The sequence below is a fragment of the Phocoena sinus genome, chromosome 14, assembly GCF_008692025.1.
Source record: "Phocoena sinus isolate mPhoSin1 chromosome 14, mPhoSin1.pri, whole genome shotgun sequence".
Taxonomy (NCBI): Eukaryota; Metazoa; Chordata; class Mammalia; order Artiodactyla; family Phocoenidae; genus Phocoena; species Phocoena sinus.
The window spans coordinates 25,084,773-25,099,722 of record NC_045776.1 but is presented as its reverse complement, the minus strand read 5'-3'; the positions used below and the strand labels follow the sequence as shown (position 1 = coordinate 25,099,722).

Genomic DNA, 14,950 nt, shown 5'->3' with positions numbered 1-14,950 from the left:
TGTCAAAACCCTAGAGACAGAAGATAGGATAGTGGTCGCCAGGGCTGGGGGGAGCGGAAATGGGGAGTTGGTATTTAATGGGTATACGCTTTCAGTGTTACAAGATGAAAGGAGTTACGGGAATGGATGGTGGTGATGGTTACACAATATTGTAAATATATTTAGTACCACTGAACTGTACGCTTAAAAGGGTTAAGATGGTAAATTCTATGTTATGTGCATTTTACCACAATAAAAATTTTTTGAAAAAAAAAAAAACTTACTTGGGGAGATTAACATCCTTATGGGTCTAAGAGAGTGATGACTAAGCAATGGTCCACTCCACGTAAGCTGAACTTGTAAGTGCCAGAGTGAGTTGTGTATTTAAAGGGTCAGGGATTAGGAAGAGACTTGTGTTACTATCCTGAAGGAGGAAGTGAACTTCACTCCAGGTGAGGTCTCAGACGTGTGCTTTGGAAGCAAGGTTTAGTTTGATATATTTTTTTTGACCTTTGCTTTAGAAGTCATTTTAAAATGCTGTACCTATTGGTAATCATCTTTGAGGCCTGGGAAGGGTGTTGTGAACAAGCCACTTAACATCTCGGGAGGGTGGGGGCCTGTCTCCTAGATAGAAAGTGAGTCGCTCTAGCCACCTGCAATTTCAAAGTGGCATTTGAAGCAAGCAGGGCACCAGGAGTTGGGATGGGTAGGGTGATGAGACAACTCAAAGAAGGAAGGGAAGGAGGGGCTGATCCTAGAAGATTGTAAATCGTGCCATAATTGATTAGTGATGTCTGCCCCTGGTGAGAGAGGGTGTGGTGGCAGCACACATGCCAGTCAGAAGAAACCCATCTACAGGATATGGCACTTCACTTTCGGAGATCTCTTTATTTAAATATGAAGAATCTGAAGTCCAAATTGGTGAACTAATTTCGCTGAGGTCACATGGCTCATTATGGCAACGTGTTTAAGGAAGACAGTGAAGGTCTCTTGAAGTGTTTGTCAACTCAGCAGACACTTCCTGGGCGCTGAACATAGAGTGCTGGGGCACCTGGAGAGGTCCCTGCCATCCCAGGTCCACGCCCTGGAGCAGGAGAGAGTGATGGTAAGACGGAGTGAGAACTGCCGCCAGTGGGCTCTGCAGCCACAGGTCACCCATGCAGGTGCTAAGTTCAGGACAGAGGGAGGTGACTGCAGTTTGGGAGGTCGGAGGGGTTTTCTGGAGTCAAGCGCTGAAGGATGGGGCACGTCTGGAGGGAGCGGGAGAGGAGCAAGGCCGAGACGAGACGTCACGGTCAATAGTGAAAGGGATTATGGGGAAGCGGAACTGGACAGGTGTGGGGAAGATCCAGGTGCACACAGGTGGCGCCACATGGAGAAGCTTCTGGCCCTGAGTGACTGTGGTTGATTCACAGGAGGATTGTGGGAGGTCTCAGGGCATCGTGAGAAAGTTCCCAGCCACTTAGAGCCTGAGTGACCCAAGGCTTCAGGCTGGTGGTGCCAGAGGGAGGACCCAGTCCTCAGTGTATGGATGCAGCCCAGGCAGGTTACGTGACTCATCCGAGGTCACACTCTGGGTGCCCCTCTCTCCCATTAGCCCTTTGTTCCCTCAGCCTCCCCTGAACGCTCCCCTCCTCTCCTCATCCCCTCCTTATCTCCTGCCTGGTGTCTGTGAGGGTCTGAGCACTTGGGCCCCTTCTGCTGGGAGGCTGGGCCTCAACCTTTCTACTGGCCAGTTTGTGTTCCTTTTCCTTCAGACCGATTAGAAGCTGGAAACTACCCTCAAACTGCTCTCTCTCTGGGAAGTAGGTTGGTTTCTACCTTGAGGGATTGGTGAGTCGGGATGCGCAGAGTAGGACGCAGTGAGTAAGAAGACCTTGCTGGCCGCCTCTGCCCGACCTGAAGAAAATGAGAACTAAAAACAAAACCAAACCCCCAAGTCATGGGGCTTCATTGCCAAGGCGCCGGGTGTCTCTGGTCGCTGGGGGAGGGAGAGGCAGGTTGCTGAGCCTCGTTTGGGGTTATTTCTAGCCGGCTTCTCAGTGCCTTGTATGTGGGTGGCGCTCAGTAAGTGCAGAATCTAAACACACACATACATCCTCATGCCTTTTCTCTTTTCACCAGTGTCCATGTAAGCTCTGCTCGGCAGGCTCTGGGGTGATGTTGGCCGTGGTCTCCAGCTGGGGGGGGCACAGGGAGGACAGCAGGTGGGACTCTTCCTGGGCCGTCTCTGGGGAGGTGGTGTGGGGAGATCAGAGACTAGCTGAGCCAGCCTGGGTCTGAGCTTGTCTGTTTGCAGGAGGTGGGGCCCCGGGGCCCTCTGGTGCTTCATGTGGCTGAAGGACATGAGAAAGTCACAGGGGGGTTGTCTGCTGGCTGTGGGAAGTGGGGACGTGATGGACTGCCCTCACAAGGGGTTTGTGGAGGTGATGGATGGTTGATCACCGTTATCAGTTTGCTAGGGCTGCTTGATTTAGGACGTTTGACCACGAACTAGGTGACTTAGAACAACAGAAATGGATTGTCATCTCATAGTTCTGGAGGCCAAAAGACTGAAAGCAAGGTGTCAGCAGAGCCATGATCCCTGTGAAGGAGCTAGGAAGGGATCTGTCCAGGCCTCTCTCCCAGCTTCGGGAAGTTCCTTGGCTTGTGGCAGCGTAACTCCATTCTTCACCTGGCGTTCTCCCTCTGTGTGCATCTGTCACTGTGTCCAAATTTCCTCTTTTTATAAAGAGACCGGTTATAGTGGGTTAGGGCCCACTCTCATCTTAACTGATTACATCTGCAATGAGCCTGTTACCAAATACATTCTGAGGGACTGGGGGTTAGGACTTCAGCGTATGAATAATGGTGGTGCCGGGGATCGGGGAGGGGTGGTGACGACACAATTCAACCCATGACAATCACTGAGGAGCACTTGTGAGGCCCCTAGTAGGCCCCTGACCAAGACTGAGAGTGGGTGATGTTGAAAACCACTGACTCGCCCACCTGGGGGCACCTTGACAAGCTGCCGGGCTCCCTGTGTAAACCCAGGAGGCCTTAAAGTTACCCAGAATGCCTTATTGTATCCTGCCAGGGCCCCTTTCCACATACTGGCCCTTTTCCCCAGATGACCCCTTCCCTCCTTTTCCCTCCACTCTCCTGATCACCATGAATCCCTACTCTGGGGGAGTCCTTCCCTACTTCTCAGGAAATTTGCCTGTGCTTTGGTCCTACTGTGGCACCTTGAATCAGTGCACATTTCACACTGTATTGTAATTATTTATTACGTGTGTGTCGTCACATACCATTCTTTGCACGCATAACCTGTGACTTCTCCACTTTTGTGTCTTCAGTGTCTGCCCAGGGCCAGGCCTATGGAAAGATCTCAAAGGAAGATTGCCCAGTGTATGAGCTAGTGGATCTGAGGAATGACAGGTCCAGGGACAGATCATCATAAAAATAAAGACTGGGGATGCTACCAGGAATCTAACCAGAAGGTCGTAACACACACAGAAGAAGGTGTACATACCATGCACCTACAGTTCAACAGATTTCCACAAACTGAATACACCTATGTAACCAGCACCTAGATTAAGAGCAGACATTACCAGCCCCCCAGCACCCTCCTGGGGCCTGCTTCTGGTTACTGTCTGAATTCTCCATAGATTAGTTTGCCTGTTCTTGAACTTTATATAAAATTGAATTATAGAGCCGGTACTCTTATATCTAGATTCTTTTGTTCCACTTTATGTTTGTGGGATTCATTTATGGCATTACATGTTGTTTTAGTTTATTCTGACTGTTGTGTAATATTCCAGTATGTGAACACACCACGATTCATTTGGTCGAATGTTGGTAGGCATTTGGGTGGTTTCCAGTTTGGAGCTGTTCTGAGTAGTGCTCCTCTGTACTTCTGTGCTGTGTAATACTGGTGGACGTCTGTACACATTTTGGCTGTGTTTGTACTTGGGAGTGGAGTCCTGAGTTATAAGGCACGCACACAGTCAGCTTCAGTGGAGGTGGAAGTATTGTTTTTAAAGACTGCAGTGATGAAAAGCAGACTGTGGGGGTCATGATGTTACTGAACCAGACTTGGGTCCGCTTGCCCACACACAGTAAAGCCAATCTACTGACTCCAGGTTGTGGTGAAGGAAAGTACAGCGTTTATTGCAGGGCGCCAAGCAAGGAGTCCAGGCAGCTTAGTGCCTAAAAGGCCCAACGTCCTCGAAGGCTTTCAGGGAAAGGTTTTTAAAGACAGGGTGAGGGAGGAGGGTTATGGGATATGTGATCAGCTCATGGGCATTCTTCGGATTAGTTGGTGGTGAGGTAATTAGGAGTCAACATTACCAACCTCTGGTTCCAACCCATCTGGGGTCTATGTGTTTGTGGTCGGCACGCAGTTAACTTCTTCCACCTGGTGGGGGTTTCAGTATCTGCAAAACAGCTCAAAGAACCTGGCTCAAAATATTATCTATAGCCCTAGAGGAGGAACTAAATGTCCTTGCCTTTGTTTAATGGCTGAACTATTATTATTTTTGTCTTGCTTGTCTGTTTTCCTTTGTTTCTGCATTTTCTCACTTCTCTGGTTACATTTACTCTTTGGAACTTGGGGAAGGCCTAGGAGGCTGAAGTTTTCCTTCAGGTAGAGGACATGGGAGGGGGTAGGGTCTGTTCTGGGAAGGCCCCATAGGGTCCTGCTCAGTTACAGTGAGGGATGGGTGGCATCAGGAGTGAAGATAGGGATTGGAGAACTTGTTGCAGAGATCAGCCAAGGGCAGAGAAGCCAGATCAGAGAAGCTGGGTCGAGTAGAGCATTTTCTGCCTATGGAATGAGTCATATAGGAAACAACAAAGGAAGAAGACCGGAGCTGGTTGACTTAGAGAAATTCCATCTTTGGAGTTGTTGGTCAGTGGGAGCTTCTTGGTGCCACCTGATTTTGGGCTGTGGGGCTTAACTCCAAAGGAAGTCAACTTCCCAGCACAGACCTTCCAGTGTGCCTGGCTCTGCAGAGCCCCTGCCTGGGAGAAGCTGCTGCCATCAGGCTGGCAGCTCACTAGTATAGAGGCTTTGAGGAGAGAGCCACGGGCTGGAGCAGCAGAGCCCTGGCTGCCCTGTACCTGACCACACAGATCTGTCAAACACCAGCAAAGTGAGGGCCCAAGCCTGGGGGAGGCTGGGGTCCCCCTGACTCGTACTGGGTGCACCAGCCAGGACACTCACTCCAGTGGCTCACTCCAGCCTCCAAGCTGCCCAGGATGACCAACCGAGGGGGATGGCGGGGAAGGGGGCCCTCTGCAACCCTCGCTGGGATTGGGCCTTCCACCCATTTGTTCCATGTCCTGGCCAGGCAAATAATGCCACCCCTTTCATCCTCCATCTCTTCCAGAATGGCAGCAAAGACACCTCTCTGGACATGCTGGGCACAGATATCTGGGCTGCCAACACCTTTGATTCCTTCAGGTGAGCTCCTCTTCCTCTTGTTGTGGTGTGTGGCTCCAGCTGGAACCCCAGCTTACTGGTCCTTATGCCCTGAGGGGCCTTTGGGGATTGAGTTATTGTTGAGAGTTCATTGATCAAGAAGTGGAGAGAAAGACAGGAGGGTGAAATAGAAAGGAGGAGGCTGGAGGAAGGAGGTCAGAGAGAGAAGGAAGGAAAATGGCGGTGGGGGAACTGCACATGGCTGTGTTAGAGCTGAGGACGGACAGCTGTGGCTGCACACCCCACCCCTCCCACCAGAGGTTATGGAAGGCAGGGGCCGGGGGGTGCGGAGAGGCGTCCAGAGAAAAGGAAGAACTGTCAGTGCTTCAGGCTCTAGAAGCTTCCTCACGGGCCAAGTTGGAAGGGCAGGTATTGGCCAGGCTTTCTCAGGATGTGGGGCTGGTGCCCCTGGAGGGTTTGCTGACGGGCTCTCCTGTCATGGTGTCCCCTTCTTTGGAGAGTGATGACCTCAGACCATGGATGGTGGTGGCCCTTTAGCTCAGCTCTGCCCCGGCCCTGGAGCTAGCCAACTCTGGCTGTGCTCCAGGCTCACCCTGGCTCTGGCTCAGGCTTGCCCAGCATGGAAGTGCCGTGGGTCTCCTGAGACTGGTCCTTGGGGGACCTGGCCTCCTGCTTCCCCAACTGACACACTCTCCCCAGGCTTTCCAGTGTTTCAGGCGGACCACTGTAGAGCGAGCATCAGGCCCACACCTGTGTTTTATAGGCATCTATTATCATACAGCAGGGTTGAAGAGAGGGGAAGGCTACCAGGCAAGCACTTGCCCTGTTGTCTGTGAGCGCAGAACCGACATTTCAGGCTCCATTCTGAGTGAGGGTCCCTGCCTGACCCCTGCCTGTGGCCAGTGGGCACTCCTTCTTCCTGCCCACCTCTTTCTGAGATGCCCTGCCTGGGGTGTGCCGGGGGTGTCTCATCCCCATCAGTAACTGGGCTTGTCACATTTCTCACCCTCCCTCGCCCTCTAGTGGTGCCACCTGGGACCTGCAGCCTGAAAAGCTGGACTTCACCCAGTTCCACCGGAAGCTCCGACACACGCCCAAGCAGCCCCTGCCACACATCGACCGTGAAGGGTAAGGGGCAGTGGGGAACTCCCACATAGGGGCTGGTGAGGTGAGGGTTAGCTGTGGCTATACCGGGGCAGAGGGGGGCCTTTCCTTGGGCAGGCTGATGTCCAGAGGCTCAGTGGCTCAGATCTGCAGGTTCACTGGCCTCTCTCCAGAATCCCTCCACCCTTCACTGCCCAGCCCCCTCCAGCCACACTGCCTGCTCCCCTTCCTGACCACTCACAGTGGCCCTGCTTGCCAACAGTCTAGAGCAGTGGGTCTCGCCTTGATAAGAAGAGGGATCACTAGGTCCACCCGCAGAGTCTCTGATTCAGGAGGTCTGGGGTGGGGCCTGAGAATTGGCATTTTTCACAAGTTCTCAGGAACTGCTGATGCTGCTGGTCCAGGGGCCCCACTTTAAGAACCACTGGGGGGCTTCCCTGGTGGCACAGTGGTTGAGCGTCCGCCTGCCGATGCAGGGGACACGGGTTCGTGCCCCGGTCCGGGAAGATCCCACACGCCGCGGAGCGGCTGGGCCCGTGAGCCATGGCCGCTGAGCCTGCGTGTCCGGAGCCTGTGCTTCTCAGCGGGAGAGGCCACAGCAGTGAGAGGCCCGCGTACCGCAAAAAAAAAAAACAAAAAACAAACCACTGGGGTAGTGGTTGCTTTTACTCGGTCGTCTCACTCTTTCCTTAGTTCATGCATCAGTGTTTACTTTCCCTTTTAGAGATGGTGTCAGGGCCTGGGCTGACCTCCGGACAGGAATGTGACTCCGGCCACACACAGGGGTGTGAGACAGATGATTTCTTTTCTTCCTTCCTTCCTTTCTTCCTCCCTCCCTCCCTCCCTCCCTTCCTTCCTTTTAAGATAATTTTTACTGAGGTAGAATTCACATAACATAAAATTAACCATTTTAAGGTGTTCAACTCTGTGGCATTTAGTACATTTATAATGTTGTATAACCACCACATCTATCTAGTTCCAAAACATTTTCAACACCCCAGTATAAAACCCCTACCCATTAAGCAGTTATTCCCATTTCCCCACAACGCCTACCCCTGGCAACCACCAATTTGCTTTCTGTTTCTATGAATTTATCTATTCTGGGGTATCTATACCTATCTCCCTATCTCTATATAGATATATAGGTATAGATATCTGGAGGTATATATATATATATATGGAATCATATGTGGTCTTCGTGTTGGGCCTCTTTCACTCGACATAGTATTTTTGAGGCTCATCCACGCTGTAGCTTATATCAGGACTTCAACCCTTTTCATAGCTGAATAACATTCCATTGTTTATGCATCTGTCTGCTGATGGATATTTGCGCTGTTCCCATCCTTTGGCTACCGTGAATAATGCTATTATGGACATCCATGTATAAGTATTTGTTTGAGTCTCTGTTTTCAATTCTTTCGGGGTCTTTGACTGGGAGTGGAATTGTTGGGTCACATGGCTAATTTCTGACACCAGTTCTGATGTGTGTGTATTTTTTTCCCCAAATCCACAAGCAATTCTTCAACACTAGCTGGGTGTCCTGTAATTCAATTCAATTCTGACACTGTCTCCCTGGATACAGCACCAGATACCAGTAGAAGTCCAGGTTGCTACTTGTCCTTTTTCCACTGTCCTGCCCCTGCCTGTGAGGGTTCTGTCCAAACTCTTGGGATGTTTTTTTCGAGTAGAGAGAGGAGTTGCCCTTGAACGTGGAGGCATCCTGTTAGGAGGAGATAGTGCAAAGCAGAGTCGCAACCACGGGGCTCCCTTGGCCCTGCCTCACACCCGTCCACCCGCTCACCGTGCCCTCAACCCTCTCACTCAGCAGCACTGGGGCCATTTTTCCCCTGAGCTGCTTGGCTGCGCAGGGCTGTGCCCTCCACACTTCTGAGTTTAGGAAAGCTGACCTTTGCTCAGCAGGTCAAGTTCAGGAGCTGCTTTTCTGCAGAAGCGGTGTTCCCCATCTGCCCTGTGGTGGGAGCCAGTTGGAGCTTGCTGTGTGCCATGGGAAAGGGAGGAGCATTTTGCACTTCTGAAGCCCGGTCACCAGTCCTGCTGGGTCCCCAAATGGTGAGGCGCGCACACACACACACACACACACACACACACACACACACACACACACACCCCGTAGACAATACGGTCCCAGAATAATGCCCAGAAGCATTATTTCTATTCACTCTACTGTTAAAAAGAGACATGAACCCATTCATGATTGAGACTATGCACACACGTTCAGAGAGCACACGGTATAAAATAAGGGCCGGGTGTGCAGTTACAGAAAGTGAATGCGGGGGGCGGGGGTCAAGAAGGGAGCACCGTGGGAGGATGAACCGTCTGCGGAAGCCTTCTGGAGAGAGGTGGCATTTCCCTGGGAAGCGCCCATCTCTCCTTTGTCCCCTGGGGGCACATGGATGGCAAAACCAGTGGGGAAACTGAGGCCCAAAGGACAGAAGTGATGACACTGCCTCATGGACTGAAGGTGTCCGTTGGGGAGCGAGTGATGGTCAGGCTTTCCGAAGGCGTCTGCACCAGTTCACACAAGTTAACGTCCTAACAGAACACGGTGTGGCAGTAGCGACAAATGACTATCCAGGGGAGGAAAGGTTCCCCTTGTGCTGAGGGCCCTTGCTCCTTCTGGAGCCAGAGGAACTGGCCACACCTGCTCACCACCAGGCTCACTCACTCAGTGGGGCCGGCCAGATTTGCTGACAGTGCCCCGGGGTCTCCCATAGACACCTGGCTCTCTGACCAAATCCCATCTCTCCCGGGATGCTGGGGAGTTTGGGTGCAGTGTCCTGTGGCCACTTTGTGGCTAAGCCAAGAACTGTGTCACCCTTGGAGTCCGGCCTTTCTGGGGATGGACTCCACATGCCCAGCCACGGCAGCAGCTCTTGGAAGTAGGGTACCACTCGGTTGCCAAGGCTTCCTGCAGCCCGTGTTTCCACGGAGGGACAGAAATCAGAGGAGGTTGTTACCTTGGAAGCCCTGTTGGCAGCAGTGACTCAGCTGGTCTGTAGCAACCTTCTGCCCTTGGAACCTCCCTCCAGGGAGTTCTGAGCCCCCGACAGGGCGGGCCTAGGGGGACAGCAGCCCTCCTTGCCGACCCCAGGGGCTGATGAGGTGAGACTGAAAGGCTGTGCCACGATGTGCTAGGCTGGTGCCCGAGGGTGGCTGGAGCCAGAGGTGTGTTACATGTTCACATGACCTGGGGGAAGGGTGTCAGCCCCAGAGTCCCCAGTTCCCTCCCCCCACTGCCCCGGCACGCAGGGAACACAGATGTCTGTGAGCAGGTGGTATCTTCACGGGCAGACTTGTTAGTGGAAAGGCAGCTGGTGTTTCCAGACCTCTCTCCACCTCCTCTGCAGCCCTACACATCACCACCAGGCTGGAGGCTGAAGAGGCAAGAAGTCCCCTCACACCCCTACCACCCCATCTCCACAGGCCAGAACCCAAGCTGTGCTCCCAACCCTGGCCTTCCAGCGCCATCTTGCCCCTTGGCCCCCTCCCCCCACCCCTCTGCAGCCGCAAGAACCCTGCCCTCCTTGCTGGCAACACCCTTGCGCTTAGCCCCAGGCCTTTGCCCTCTGCCTGGGATGCTCTCCAAGATTCTCTGCTGGACCATCGCGTGTCCCACCTCCCCGCCCTCCGCCCCAGGCTATTCTAGATGCTGCTCCTCTGGGAGGAGCTGCTCCGCAGTCCCACCCACCCCCCCTCCTGCGTCCTCGCTTGCCACCTAGCACTGCCACACTGCCACCGCGCTGTGACTCAGAGGGCCCAGATCAAGGCGGAGCCCCCAGGGACACAAGCGTGTGTTGAACGGGGCGTAGATCCTATCCCCCACCCCTTCTCCCAAGCTGTGCTGGGTTTTGTAGCCACCCCGTTTCTCTTCCTTGGAGTTTCAGGGTGCCTCTGTGCACGGGACTTTCATAGCACTTATCTCATGCTGCCCCCTACTGGTGCTCAGGTTCACTGCCCTGTAGACGGGCTTAGGACTCCTCGGCTAAGAGCTGTGAGCTGTCTGAGGGCAGGAACCACGTGGGATTTATTTTCCACGACTCCAGGAAAACTTGACAGGTCCAAAAACACAAGAGAGGCTTGGCAGATATTTGATCAAATGAACTAATTACTCTGAAATTTGAGAGTTGCATTAACTCTGGAACTGGAACATGCTGCCACCAACCCATCAGGTAGCCCTCGCCATCCCTGGGCCAATAATAATAACAATACATAATAGTAATAGTAACTAATACTTACCGTGCACTGTGCATACACCAATCCAGGTTCTAACCGCTTGCCTGTATTATCTAAAAATCACCACAGCTTAGGGAGGTAGGAGCTGTTATTCCTTCAACAGATGAGGAACCTAGAGGCCCAGAAAAACTGAATAACTTGCATGAGGCTGTGTTGGCTCTAGAATCTATGCTATTAATCAGTCACCGCACTGCTCTGTCCCAATAACAATAACAACGACAGTAAATATAACAGTCCTAGTAGCACTAATATATTTACCTTATTATTTGTTTTGTTGTAATTTGACTGTATTATTGCCTGTATTTACCATGATAATATATTTTCTACATATACCTTTATTATAGCGTTTACTGTATGCTGGGCACAGGTCTAAGCACTTCAATACATTAACTAATTTAATCCTCCAACCACCTTGTGATGTGAGGGGCTAGTAATTATCCCCGTTTTTCAAATGAGGAAACTGAGTTACAGAGAGGGAAAGTGACTTGAGCAGGGTCACCCAGTTAGTAAGCGATGCCACTGGGGTTCCAAGCCCTGCAGTTCCAGAGTCTGCACCCTCAAATATGTGGAAGATGTGGGCTTTTGCCAGTGAATGGGGGTCAGCACCTGTGGTCTGAAGGTGTGCCCGCCCACAGAGGACATGAAGACAAAGCATCAGCATCTGAGCGGGCTTGCTGGACTGGCACAGTCAGGCCTGGGAGGGAGGAATCCCTGTTGGGGCCTGTGTGACCTTGAGAAAGTTGCTCGATCTCTCTGTTCATTTGCTTTCCCCTTGGTGTAACCGGGCAAAATGATGGGTTTTTGCAGGATCTGTGATATGCTTTGGGGCGTTCACTGGCAAGGAGCGTAACTTCTTTGCCTGGAAAGGTCAAGGGGAACTCTGGTATCCTTCACCTCCCTAGGGGATGGATGCCTTGTTAGTGCCTCTGCCCCACCCCAGGTCCCACATTCCTGCCTGCACAGAGTCCTTTGTCCTCAAGGAAGGGCCTGTGTTGCAGGCCTGAGGGAGGAGGGCACTTCTCCAGGGCCATTTCCCCCAGGTGGGACAGGCTGATTCTTCGGCCTTGAGGGAGAGTAGGACCTGGTGTCTCCTGACCCCTGCTCTTCCGGCTTACTGGGCCTGGACAGGATGCATGAATGAGCTGTCCTTTCAGTGTTGTTATGTTTTTTCTGGTCCAGGTGTGGAAAAGGGAAGCTGGAAGATGGGGATGGAATCAACCTGAATGACATCGAGAAGGTCCTCCCGGCCTGGCAGGTAGGTGTAGGGGCAGAGTCTCCAACAGCACCCCTCCCCCTGCCCTCGGCCTGGTCAGGGCCTAAACTCTGCCACTGGCCCCTTGTTCCTGCAGGGTATAGCTGGATGTACTGCAGTGGTAGGTGGGCCGGGGTGGGTACCTGCCTTGGTGCAAAGTGTCCCACTGTGATGTGTGTGTGGCAGCCTGTGCTCAGCTGTGCCACAGGTGCTGGTGGCAGACCTGACGTGGATGAAATGGCCCATGCACTGGCAACTCAGCAAACTGGGAAACTTTTGTCCCTTGACCTGAAATGTCTGAGGTGAGGCAACCTGCAGCGTGTTCTGGTGGGACTGGCAGGGCTGTCATGGTTTCAAATGTAGTCAGGGCTATTTTTAGGCCTTTGAAAAGTGGAGTTGTCCTGCCAGCCTCCAGGTGTCTGCTGTGCTTGCCGGTTTTGTCATTGATTGGACTCCTTTCCCTGAATCGGGCCGGGCTCCAGGACAAGAGGATTACTCATCAAAGAGACAGCAAATCTAGGTCCCTAGATGCTTCTGGTGCTGGGCTTTGGGCAGAAGCTGTAGGAGTATAGCTGCTTGCGGGAATGAGGCTAGGCCTCCTGCAGAGGAGGGGAGCAGCAAACCCTCCTCCATGACCGATCCTGCCCCACGTGACCTGCCATGCACTGCACTCACCGCATCACGCTTTCCTCTCTCTTCCCAGTCTGTCTGGCTATGTCAGCTGCATCCATTCTTCTCTTCCAGCTCCCTGCGGGACGTACCCACTTTTTGGCTGAGTGTTTATGCCTTGGGCCTAGTCATGGGAGGCAATAGAATGAACCGTCAAGGCCTCAGCAATCTGATTGGGCTGGTCTTTCCTTGTGTTTCTTCCACTTGGAGTTCATTGAGCTTCTTGCATCTGTAGGTTTATAGTGTAGGTTTATATCAAATTTGGAAAAATTTCGGCCATCATCTTCCTCACCTCCCCCAGAACCCACCCTCTGCAATTCCAGTTATATGCACACTGTGTTTCTTCATATTTTCCCATGGTTCACCAAAGCTCTGCTTTTTTTTTTTAGTCTTTTTTTCTGTGTTTCATTTTGGATAGTTTCTATTGCTGTGTCTTCAAGTTCACTAATCTTTTCTTGCAGTGTCTAATCTACTGTTAATCCTGTCCTGTATATTTTTCGTTTCAGATATTATATTGTTCATCTCTAGAAGTTCAGTTATGGATTTTTTTTTTTTGGTATTTATCTTCCATTTCTCTCCTCTTCATGCTCATGCTTTCTCCTATCTTCTTGAGCATATGGAATATTTTATAGTAGCTGTTTTAATGACCTTCTCTACTAATTCTGTCATCCATGTCATTTCACAGTCTGTTTCTGTTAACTGATTTTTCTCTTGGGTATGGGTTGTGTTTTTCCTTGCATGCTTGGTAATTTTATATTAGATGCAAGATATTAGGAATTTTAGGGTGTTGGATATTATTATTATTAATTAAAATATTTTGAACTTTATTCCAGGACACAGTTAAGTTACTTCAAGAGTTTGATCCTTTCAAGGCTTGCTTTTTAAGCTTTGTTAGGTGGGAAGCCTTTAGAGCAAAGTTTGCTCCGCTACTGGGTCAATAGCCTTCTGAAGTTGCCACTCAGTGCTTTATGTCCTAGGAGGTATTTCCACCATGTCAGCTGGGAATACAAACTATTTCCAGCCGTGTGTGATCTTAGGAGATTACTCCATCAATTTGTTGCAGGTAGCTTTTCACCAGCCCTGGAAGTTTCCTCACATATGTGCACACATTTGTGCTCAGCCAAAGACTCAAGGGCCTGCAATTTCTGGATTTCTCTCTGTGTGCAGCTCTCTCCTCTCTGCTACTCTGCCTTCCAAAATCTAGTGGCCTTGGACTCCCTGAATTTTGAACTCCGTCCCCTTAACTCGTTGAGACCACTGGGCTCTGTTTGGACTCCTCCCTGCCTTGCAGACTGGAAACTCACCAGGCACCAGGCTGGGGCACATGTAGGGCTCACCTCATTATAAGGGAAAGTGTGGTGACTTGATGGTGGAGAAAGTTGTCAGGCTCCAACCTGACCAGGTGATCAGGATTAACCTCATCAGTGTGGGGTGAGTGGACACCTGATGTGCTGCACGGAGAAAGCCCAGCATCATTTCTGGGGTTTTCCTGCCAAGAAAGCACAGCCTGCATCTGGTCATGAGGAACCAAATGGAAAGACCATCTTCTAAAACTGCTTGGACATGAAAGACTGAGGAATCTCCCAGATTGAAGGGGATTGAAGAGGCAGACAACTAAATGCAATATGTATTCCTTTTTGAGGTCCTGGACCAGAAAGAAATAGAGACCTTGTTGGACAGTGGGAGAATGTGAATTGGGGTCTGTGGCAGTAGTGTTTCTTGGCTAGAAGTGTCCTGATTTAGGGGGCTATATGATGGTTAGGTAGGTGAGTGTCCTTGTTGTTGAGAAACACACGCTAGAATATTTGCGGGATATGTGGCCTCATGTCTGCAGCGTGTCCTCAAATGGTTTAGAAAAAGGTGAATGATAATGAGTGTGTAGATCCACAGAGGGAGAGAGAAACCTGAGTGAGGAGGATGGGGGTTGGGGGGAGGGGCTCTTTGCACCGTTCTTGCAACTTTCCTGTGCTTGAGAGAAAAATAATCAATAAGGTCTAGGCCATGATGTGTAGGTCAAAGGCACAGAGTATCGGCTAATGAAATACCCTCTGGCCTGGATCTGTACTAAATTCTCACAGCTAATATAAAGCTAGCCCTGGCGCAAAAGTCAAAAGGTAAAGTACTCAGAAATTGCCACTTTATCACTCCATTCCTAAATGCCTACAGCATTCGATAGTGATAGAAAAAGTACATTTGAGAGACACTGACCTAGGTGAGGAGCTCCCTGCCCTAGGAGAGGTGTTGACCCCTCAGTGGCCTTTGAGCCAGAA

General features: G+C 51.2%; 1 protein-coding gene across 11 annotated transcripts in view; it reads left to right on the top strand.

Annotated features, from left to right (window-relative positions):
• CTIF (cap binding complex dependent translation initiation factor) overlaps positions 1-14,950 on the top strand; it is a 307,297-nt gene that overhangs the window by 103,688 nt on the left and 188,659 nt on the right. For all 11 annotated transcript variants that reach the window (XM_032654473.1, XM_032654474.1, XM_032654475.1 and 8 more), the window contains exons 4-6: positions 5,349-5,422; positions 6,425-6,529; positions 11,939-12,014. In XM_032654473.1, coding sequence (XP_032510364.1) covers positions 5,349-5,422; positions 6,425-6,529; positions 11,939-12,014 — 255 coding nt within the window. The remainder of the gene's footprint in view (positions 1-5,348; positions 5,423-6,424; positions 6,530-11,938; positions 12,015-14,950) is intronic.